Below are 10,340 nucleotides of genomic sequence, written 5' to 3' on the forward strand. Positions count from 1 at the left end.
TTCGTAGAACATTTGATTAAATATATAGATATAGCAAATATTAACTATTTACTTACTCAAAATACACTTATTCCTTCAGCATAAAAGAACCTCCTTTCTCCATAACTTTCTTTCCAGGCCTTTGAGTACCTGTTAACACATTCATCAATTCACATTTCATGCATATTCCAAATATTCATGTAAATGCTAGTTCTAATGCATTACAAGATCATCCCCTTTGTAATTCATAGGTCTAACTCTTCCTCTAAAACTCTTAATTACTATTTTAATATCATATAAACATTTTTCATCTAGTTATATATCAATTTAACTCAAATTAACATCAAATAAATTGCATAAAACTAATCTCCAACATCTCTATTTTCTAGACAGAATTTAGTACCAAAGTATATTTATTATTGGACAAAATTGGCTCAATAAAAAAATCTCATATTAAATAGACATATACGCTTATGCGTCTAGTTTCATCTCCAAGAAGAATTACTCAATTCCGAATTCTATAGATTTAATTATTCTCAAATTACTGAGCAAGGGTCATACAGCTAGTTGTACCCGAGCAGCAATCTGTTTGCTCAATTTAAGCAACCAAAACGGCAAAAATAGCAAAATCACAAAACTACAAAGTTATAGAGGACTCTTCAAAATTTCCATAGACACCAATTAAGCTTAATTTGGACTTATATAACCCATGTTATGCCCAAAATACAGAACATCAAGGTTGCTAGAATTTTGACAGTTTTCTATCTTGACATACTTAAACTTAAATCAAGCTTAATCTCTATGCAATCATTCAATACTCTACTAATTTATGATAATCAGACCTTTAATTAATCAATGAAAGCATCGATTGGAGTTTTTCCAATTTGTAATCAAGAACCCTAATGACAAATTAATAATACTCAAGTAACAACTCACCAATTTCAGCTTTTGGGTTGCTAATATGCTTAAATCCTTTAGCTTTAGCTTAGCTTCTTCAATAGTTGGTAAAATTCTATCTTAATCTTAAATTTTTCTAGGTATTCCACTTCTGTCTCTTGTTCCAAATTTTGAGTTTTTGGCCATGTACGAATTTTAGAGAAATGAAGAGGTAAAATGAGCTTACTCATGGTTCCAATTTCCAAGATCCATCTCTCAATGCCACCACCTACTTAACTAGTTTTATCATCCTAAATTAATTCTTACTAACCATATATAGGTACTAACTTTTAATTGTATCTTTTAAGTCCAATCTATTTACCCAACCTTCAGCTATTGGTTCAATTAAGTCTTAAAGCTTAATACACATAACCCAAATACTTAATCAACTTATCTAAATTAATAATCTAATATCATGCTTCTTATTCTCTACTTATAATTAATATATATCTGTTCCCATAAAATAAAAATATTATTAATATACCATCATATGCCCAATAATTAAATGTAAATGCACATAACATATACGATGAAAAAATGCAGGCGTTACATAGTGTATTGATTTACTTATTTGTGTGTTTTGTCAAATTGGTAAAAAATTAAATTTGTATTTGTATAATTGAATTTACAAGTTAAAAATTGTAATTTTCGACTGGCATGATAATGTCTTAAGTGGCAGAATTAAGAAAATAGTAAATATCTAAAAATGGAGAAAAGGGCTTGTTCGCTAAAAATATGAAATTAAAGACAATAGGAAAAAGTGTTGCCTAAAGATGGATGTGGAAATGGAAATTGCTTATTTTAGAAAAATTAAAAGAGATTAAAGAAATCCAATCTATCAAAGTGTGATAATAGGAGAGAAAAGATGATAAATAAAGACCATATGTGGTTCTTTTTATCTTGGTTATTTTTATAGCACTACTTATATTGATGTAGGTCTAGGTTTGATGTATAATGTGTACTTGGATATCTCTTGGATTATTATGCTTATAAGTCTTGTTTGTGTTTGTGTTAAAACCATTTATTGAAGTGGTGTGAATATGTAATAGCATTGATTCAATTAACAACTAAGCTACTGATGTGTTAATTAAATTGAAATTCTATTGACGTCTGCTAACTGTTTAGTATCAGTAAAATATAAAAAGACAGTATTATTTAATATTGAATTCAATATATTGATTAAGCTTAAAGATCCAATAAACAAATAATAAAATTACATTACCGTAAATAAAAAAATTAGTAAATAGAAAAAAGATCCTCAAACATTACCACTATTATTAAGTTTTTTAATGTGTCTAAGTTAATATTTGCAAGTGCACAAACCGTTCCTATAGTAAGGGTAAGTTCGTCACGAGGTCGATCTCCCAAAGAATTATAAAATTACTTATTATAAAGACTAATTATCAATACAAAATAATAAAAATAAATCTAAACACTCTATATCAGTATTTTTGAGAAAATAATATTCATAAAGTAAATATAATGCAAAAACTATAATAGAAGGGGTATTAGTGTAATGAAACTAAACATGAGGGTTGACATCTAATAATACTAAAAACTGAAGTCCTGAAAAGTGTAATATGTAAAATCTCAGGAGGCAAATAAAATTATCCCGAGAAAAGCGCAAGGAGATGAAGTTAATATAGTTTACTGCTGGGAGAGGTATGAAATAAAAAAGAAAATGAGCAAAAGCAAAATAAGAGAAAATTTCAAAAGACAAGGAAGAAGCCAACAAAGGAACTAAAAAGTGAAAAGGGTCAAAAAAAAAAAAAAAGTCGAATCGGACGCAGCTGTTGGGTTGGGAGGTCTCTCTTCTTGAAACAGTAACGCCAGGGTGGGTTTCCATTGCATTAGTGAAGTAAGTAAATGCAACTCCAAACTATTTCTATTCTCGTTGGTTTATGCAAACTCTGTATCTCCTTCTCCCTTCTGCGCTAATTTGCTGTTGCCTTTCTCAATCTGAACTCAAGTTAATTTTCTAGGTCTTCAAGTACATCCATTTCGTTCTTTCTTTTTTCTTTAGAGCAACCGAGGAAGCAAGTGTCCACCTTTTCGTTGGTAATGTGGATGTGTACGAGTTGTAGAGTTTCGAGATCTGAAATTTTGTTGCTTTCCATTTCTCTGCTTCTTTTGTCCTTGTGTAGCTGCTAACCTTGTTCACCTAGCAAACAGTATTCAGTAATCAGCTTTTCTTTTCTCTTTGTTTTTGGATAGCAGTGGGAATTGGAAGAAGGTGGACTGGCACTGTCGAATGAAATTGAGTTTCCATTTGCAAATTACCTCAAGTGTTACAACTGCCAACGCCAAGTCAGATAATTTCTGGAGGGAGATTCCTTTCTCTTCCTCGCATATTATGGTCTGCATTTGTATGTAAATTAAGGAATATCCAGATTCTTAGCCACTCTCATTCTTATTATGGATAATAAATGTTGCAAATGGTAGAGTAGTGGATTGAAGGGTGATTGTGCTTTCTCGGTGGCTCTCTTCCTATATAATCTGTTTGGTCTCTGTTGAGAGGAAAAATCCTTCAGATGCCCTACCGAAGCAGCATTTCATTTAGGACATGATTGATCAGTTCATCAATTTTGTCATTCGCCCTCCCAGGTCTCATTTTCCATTTACCTTTTAACTTTATATCCTCAAAACCTTAAGCTTGCTGCTATATAATACTTGTCTTTCTTGCTGTGCCTATGGACAAATAGGGCGGCTTATAACCCCGATCAGTATCTATGGGAGAGGGATTTCACTCTTGCCGGCAGGGCATACAAGAGACTAGACTTGGAGGCAAGTATGGACATCAATTCACACTACTTTGCACTTCCACTTGCTGCCTTTTTGCTGATTCGGATCCCTTTGCTTTACCCCTTTGCTTATTTGCAGCTTACAAACATAAGGGGTCATACTCTGCAGTGCAGTCATTATGTGCCTTCGCCCTTCCCTGAAGATACTCCTCTTCCTTGTGTCATTTACTGCCATGGAAACAGGTGGGCAATGCTCATTGAGAAAATTATATCATTCTAGCAGTTCCATCATGAATTTAGATATACGAAATCCTGACTATCTGTATATACCATTTTGAACGATGTTCCTCACTCATTCAATCTGAAAATCATTTAGCTCGTTATCTGTTAATATTGTGAATTTCAATTCAACTCCTACAAGGTGGAAACTTACTGTTCTACTCCACTTCCATTATGCACAATCATGCAGTGGATGCAGGGCAGATGCAAATGAGGCTGCAGTTATCCTTCTTCCATCAAATATTACTGTTTTCACTCTTGATTTTTCGGGTTCTGGCTTATCTGATGGTGACTATGTCAGCCTTGGTTGGCATGAGGTATGCTCCCTCATTTTCTGCTTCCTTGTGACTCAAGTTCCTTTCTTTTCTCAGCTCTTTTTGTTTGTCCTGTTACAGAGAGATGACCTCAAGGTTGTGGTTTCATATCTAAGAAGCAGCAAACAAATATCTCGGATTGGTCTTTGGGGACGATCAATGGGGGCGGTCACTAGGTACTTTGTCATTCAACTTCTTACTTGTTTCCATGTTGTCCGGTGTTAATATACTTTCCAGCTTCAAGTGTGAAATGGTTTTCAGTTTTCTGTTCCCCATTTCTTAGCAGGCTAGGTACTTCCCATAGAATCCTGATATAGCTTATATTTCTTTCTATAATGTGATGCAGCCTTCTTTATGGAGCAGAAGACCCATCTATAGCTGGAATGGTGTTGGATAGCGCCTTCTCAAATTTATTTGACCTAATGATGGAACTTGTAGATGTGTACAAAATTAGGCTCCCAAAATTTACAGTATGTCTCTCTCTCTCTCTTCCCCCTACCTACCCCTCTTAAAACATTAGAAAGCATTGTGGATATGAGCTCTTAAGGCTAAGAGTTTGTGGAACTCTTTTTTTCTTGTATCTAATATTCTGTTTGAGAGGAATACGGTACTACTTTTTATATTTTTCTTATGAAAAATTTGGTGGTTGAGCTTTCACACGCTCTTACATTTTATTGAAGCCTTCTGAAAAGTAGGTTAGTGTCTTGGAAAGGGGGAGCTTATGTTTTCAATATATTGTTTACTCAGTGCTAATTCTTTCAACTTCACTTGCAATCAGGTTAAAATGGCAGTACAGTACATGCGTCGAGTGATTCAAAAGAAGGCAAAATTTGATATTATGGATCTTAACTGTTTAAAGGTTTGTCCTTGTCCTTTGGATTATTAACAGAATAATAATGTCTTTGTTTGGGAAGTGATACTACTTATCTGTATTGTTTCTATGCTAGTGAATTGAATTTCTTCCTCTGTTAATCTCTTGACAATCGCTTTATTTATTTCAGCAATTTTTAATTCTCAGTGATGCTTGCAGGTTGCGCCCAAAACATTCATTCCAACTTTATTTGGACATGCCAGCGAGGACAAATTCATTCAGTCTCACCACTCTGACCTCATCTTTAAGTCCTATGCAGTAATATACTATTCTAAAGTTATTACATTTCCCTCTGTTGTATTAGCTAATTTTTGGAAAATTTAACTGCCGTTTTGGTTCTGTGCAGGGGGACAAAAATATGATAAAATTTGATGGTGATCATAACTCCTCTCGACCCCAGTTCTATTATGACTCACTTTCCATTTTCTTTTTCAATGTTCTTCACCCGCCTCAGAGTAACGCTTCTTCAAGCAATCTCGAGAAATATTACAATTTAGGGGATTTGAAGGTTGGTGCTGCCATAGATGAGGTGAATTCTATATCCATATAGAGCTTTTTCTGAATGATTAGAACATGAATCTTGTAAATCCAATTACTGATTTTAGTAGTTAACAAATCCAAGATCTTTTTTATCCTCTTGCTGTTTTGGTAATTAACAAGTTCAAGACCTTTGGTATATGTGTTGGAACATGCATAGGCTTGAGTAAACTGAGGTTTCTAGGGTTTATGGTCATGATAAAATGCAGGACTACAGTGTAGAAGTCGACTATGATTTGTTGCATATATAAAGTGCTAACTGGAAGGAACAAGTTTTCTGGCAGCAGAATATTACTTGGTGCATTTCATGTGTTTTAAGTGTTTAATTGCTAAGCATTGGTCTAAAAGCTTATGGAGGATGTAGGTTCTTAATGGTGTCAAAAGAAAAATTAGTGACTAATTACAAAGGATAGGGTAAGTTCTATGAACGCCATTCCTTTGTTTGAAATAATAACCTTACCCAAGAAGCAATGACAAAAATAAGGTAGAGAGAAAAAAATAAGAAAGAACACTGAAGAGAAAGAACAGTGAAGAGGGATCACTCTAGGCTTCTATTCCTAAAAATCAAAGTCTATGAAAACCACTGGATTGATGCAAGTATTTATAAAAATGGAATATTTCTTTCCTTCAAAATCAGCAATTACATGTGAGAAAATTATAAGAGAAAAGTAGAAAATTATAAGAAAAAAGTAACCTATAGTTTGATCCTTTGACAATTTTAGGTATGTGGTTCTTTTTTCCTGACAAATAAAAGTATGGAATTCCATTAGCAATTTAGGGTCTTATAGTCTAACATTGTTAGAATTTGCTAATGCAGCATTGACGCGTTTAGCATGAGATGACATGGCACTTTTATTGCTGACATGTCATGTTACCCACTTATAATCTTGTAGGGCCCATTTTATACCTATTAAAAAAGAACAAATCATCTTCTTTCCAAACCTCACTTTGATCTCTTTCTCTATCTAAAACACACCATCGTCTACTTTCCAAACCTCATTTGATCTCTCTCTCTTATCTAAATCAAACAATTCTCTTCTTCTTAAAAAGACATTAATTAATCTCAACACTAATAACAATACCATTAATTAAATGGAAAAGAAAATCAATTAATCGTGAAATAAATTATCAATTGTATTAAAACACTTTTATCCAACACCACTAAGGAAATAACATCACCACCAAAGAAAATGGCCCTTACTATATATGTAAAAAAGAAAAAAAAAAGAAAAAGGACAAAAATAACACTGTTATTGCTGCCTCTGTTGTTGCCCTTTGCTGCTGCTACTTATGTTGCCCACTTCTGTTTCTGTTTGTTTGATTTGAGAGAGAGAGAGAGAGAGAGAGAGAGAGAGAGAGTTTATTTGTTTGTTTTGAAGTAACTGCAAGCAATGGAGGTGTATGGAAAATTGTCCTGCCAATGTTATTTTTCTGTCCACTATTCTTGGTTGAGATGGGCTGACTTTTGTCCACAAATGCAATCGGAAATGTGAGAATGAACATGTTTGTGGAAACTGGTTTCACTCACATCTGTCACAAGCACTGGCACCATGTTTGAATGATATGAGTTTTTGAACTGTGATTTGAGAACGGGCTCTGAATTTCAGGAGAGAAAAAAAATTTGCGATGCATTTCAGTATGTGGAAAGGTAAAAAATGGAGCAAGTTTGTTAATCCATCGAGCAAACAGCAAAATGAGGAGGATGGCATTTTTGCAATAAATGTTTCGTAATTTATCATTTTAATCATTCATTTTTTAGTTTATATCACTTTAAATCTTTCCTATGTTTTTATTCCTTATTTAGTACAAAACTTTTTAAATGTGTGCCCAATTGAAAAAAAATAAAATTAGTGGAAGGCGCCACCTCATCTGATGTTAATAATGTTAGTATAGTATACCAGATTTTGCTAATGGAATTAAATACGGACCTTTATTTGTCAACAAAGGAAAAATACCACATATCAGAAATTGTCAAGAGTCAAAGCACATGGTACTTTTTTATACTTATCCAAAACTATAGCGACAACCACAGTTTTGAAAATTTCCAATTTAGGTACTAATCAGAAGTTCCAGATGTGGGGCAAGGAGAAAAAGAAAAAGAAAGCTAATTTTTTAAAAAGGGAATATGACACTTAAAAATTCATTGCTCTCAATGCCATCATCAGATCTTGTGAATTATACACAATGTGATTGGTAAGGAACATTTTTGCTTGTACTGTTATATGACTACGATCAGGAATACCCACGACTACTAATTGACTGTTGTCAATGCATTTACAACACAAAAGGGACTGAAAGCAGAATGTTGGTTCTTTGGACCAGCATGATGCAACAATACCATGTCCTTGAACATTAAGATATTTATACTGTAGGACTTATATAATTTTGCGCCAATTGTCTTTTCTTTTTTGTCATAGAGCCTCTTATGTGAGATAATCACAGGCCTCCGTTCTGCCTGTACTGATGCTGCAAGTTCTTCTGCTGCTCCTCCTAGCATTCCAACCATAAAACCCGTCAGTGAACTAATCTCTGAAGCTGTGCCTGTTACTAGTATAGCAGTGGTATGTTACCTCCATCTGCCCTCAAATACGGTTTCCTTCTTTTTATGTTTTGAACTAATTTAACGTTGGTTTTTTTAATTTGATAATGCAGGATTCTGTGGTCAATGAGAATGATAGGATTAGCAGTGATGATCCATCAAAGTTGCAGGTGATATTACTTGGTTCTATCTTATTTATTCAACAGGAAAAAGGTTAGATCTGTCATGTAACAAAAACTAGTGTTGAGCACGATGTAGCTGCATTCCAGGGCTCTTTTCATTAATTATCAAACAATACAATGCTTATCAAGCAGATGGGTTGGCTAAAAGTAGTTATAAGCTTTATTACCCATGCTTTTGCGAATAGGCTTCTGGAATCCAGCAGTATGCATAATGCACTGTATTCATGGAGATTGGATGTTGCTTCAATCAAGTTCATGTAAAGCTAACCTTCTCTCATAGGACCATAAATCCATCTTCGGTGCATTTTCCTGTTCTCCTGATAATGATTCTTGAACTTGCCAGAAGATCTGTGCTTAGTTGAACGTGAAAATATAGTTTAGTACAATATTTGATGAAGCATTGGATGTATGATTCTGCAGGATAAGCCAAATGGCCAGAGTGAGGAGTGTTGTTCGTATACCAGCTCAAATAGAGAGAGTTGGGGAAGATGCTCTTCTCTAGGATGCAGTGATGAAGAATCTTCTGCTGAATGCAGAGCTGCTGACAACAGCCATGAGGTCTCTCTCTCTTCCCCTCCCCCCCCTCCCAAACACACATGCACATGTTGTCTTATGAGCCCTGCCATAGATTTGGTTGAAGAGCATGCTGAAACTCATGTGCAAAGAGTATCTTGTCTTTCCTATGTTTAATTTTTCCTGCACAAACAAAAGGTACAATATCTATCCATGTAAATATTATAAAGCTGGCCTTTTCAACAAAGATTAACAATATGTTGTGAAGTGGTGGTCTATATTGTCTAGATTAATAGCTTAAATTTACCACCTGCCCTGAATCAGAAAAAAAAAGGGTCTCTTTCTCAGGCTCATAACTTCTATGCATAGCTATTCTAGGTATGTAGCTTTTGCAATAACAATCGTTTGGTGTCTCCACGCCTACAAGTTTCTCAATAGGTATTGCTAACTGATCTTTGAATTTACCTTTGTGCATGATATATATATTTTCTTATATAACATCCAATTAGAATGAGGTTTTATAATTATATACTTAATATAATACTGTGAATTTTTCATAAAGATATTTGTGCAACGCACGGGATGATGACTTAATAGCAATAATACTTAGCAGAAGAACAAGTAGCCATTAATGTATTGAATATAACAGTGCTGCTATTTCTTTCTATCTGCCAAGATAGAAAGGTTTATGACTGCTTTTAGTTGATCAAAAGCAACATATGCAGGTTAATTTAGTAAGGAGATTACAACATCTCAAGTCTCTCACTAATCTGTTATTCTGCAAAATAGTCTGTGCATTTGTTCGAGCATATAATAATCTCATTCATGATAAGAGAATTGATCCTCTGTTCTCTCTGAATCCAGATGGCTCTGAAGGCTTTTGCAACACCTCTAAGAAGCATACAACAGAAATCCCCTAAAGCACCAAAAGAAGAAAAGAAAAAGAAGAAAACTCTAGCAGCTCCAAAGAAGCTCAAGGGCGAGAAATTTGAAAAGCTTGAAGCCTTTAGTAAGCGGCTACGCCACTGCATTCTAAGGCGAGTGAACCATCAAAGACACCGCTCTTCATGAATGTAGCTTACTGTAGAACATGTTAATTATTGTAACTGGTTGAGGTCGTGTCTAAGTATTATTTTGTCATGTTTTCCCCCCCACTTGTAGTTAATAGTTGTTGATTCTCATCTGATCTCTGTGTGCATTATCGCCTAATTTCTCTGTAATGGAACAGTCTCTCCTCAATTGGATCTCTGAACATAGAGATAACCAAGCCTTTAGCTTAATATCCTGGCAGACCCTCAATGGCATTAAAATGGTTCGAGGATAAGAAATCTGAGGGGAACGGTAAATACTCGGTTTGTATATTGCCAACAGAACTTGGGCAAAATGTGGGGCATAAGTGATTTGCTCTTCATATCACCACGTTATACTTGATATCTCTAGTGCTTCTGC

The 10,340-nt window shown here is 34.4% G+C and overlaps 1 protein-coding gene across 11 annotated transcripts; it reads left to right on the top strand.

Moving 5' to 3' along the window:
- The first annotated feature begins 2,501 nt into the window (after positions 1-2,501).
- Positions 2,502-10,171, top strand: LOC8283332. 11 transcript variants are annotated; one of them, XM_048380162.1, is made up of 16 exons: positions 2,502-2,773; positions 2,898-2,986; positions 3,133-3,519; positions 3,618-3,699; positions 3,796-3,899; positions 4,126-4,252; positions 4,331-4,425; positions 4,596-4,719; positions 5,028-5,108; positions 5,280-5,378; positions 5,467-5,649; positions 8,075-8,218; positions 8,310-8,366; positions 8,799-8,936; positions 9,270-9,329; positions 9,756-9,824. In XM_048380162.1, the coding sequence occupies exons 3-15, from the start codon at positions 3,479-3,481 to the stop codon at positions 9,327-9,329; spliced, it is 1,335 nt and encodes a 444-aa protein (XP_048236119.1). In that variant the 5' UTR covers positions 2,502-2,773; positions 2,898-2,986; positions 3,133-3,478; the 3' UTR covers positions 9,756-9,824. The 11 variants fall into 11 exon arrangements, with proteins under 11 accessions (XP_048236119.1, XP_048236117.1, XP_048236118.1 ...); XM_048380160.1 differs by lacking the exon at positions 9,270-9,329 and having other exon boundaries at positions 2,516-2,773; positions 3,133-3,271; positions 3,358-3,519; positions 9,756-10,171; XM_048380161.1 differs by lacking the exon at positions 9,270-9,329 and having other exon boundaries at positions 2,516-2,773; positions 3,133-3,271; positions 3,363-3,519; positions 9,756-10,171.
- Positions 10,172-10,340: the final 169 nt, after the last annotated feature.

This window comes from Ricinus communis, chromosome 10 (assembly GCF_019578655.1).
Source record: "Ricinus communis isolate WT05 ecotype wild-type chromosome 10, ASM1957865v1, whole genome shotgun sequence".
In the NCBI taxonomy this organism is placed as follows: domain Eukaryota; kingdom Viridiplantae; phylum Streptophyta; class Magnoliopsida; order Malpighiales; family Euphorbiaceae; genus Ricinus; species Ricinus communis.

Excerpts from the sequence above, each read along its gene's own strand:
- LOC8283332 (XM_048380157.1), top strand. The coding sequence starts at position 3,479 with ATGATTGATCAGTTCATCAATTTTGTCATTCGCCCTCCCAG. Across the intron at positions 3,520-3,617 it reads TTTGTCATTCGCCCTCCCAG|GGCGGCTTATAACCCCGATC; the intron begins GTCTCATTTTCC and ends ATGGACAAATAG. Across the intron at positions 4,426-4,595 it reads TCAATGGGGGCGGTCACTAG|CCTTCTTTATGGAGCAGAAG; the intron begins GTACTTTGTCAT and ends AATGTGATGCAG.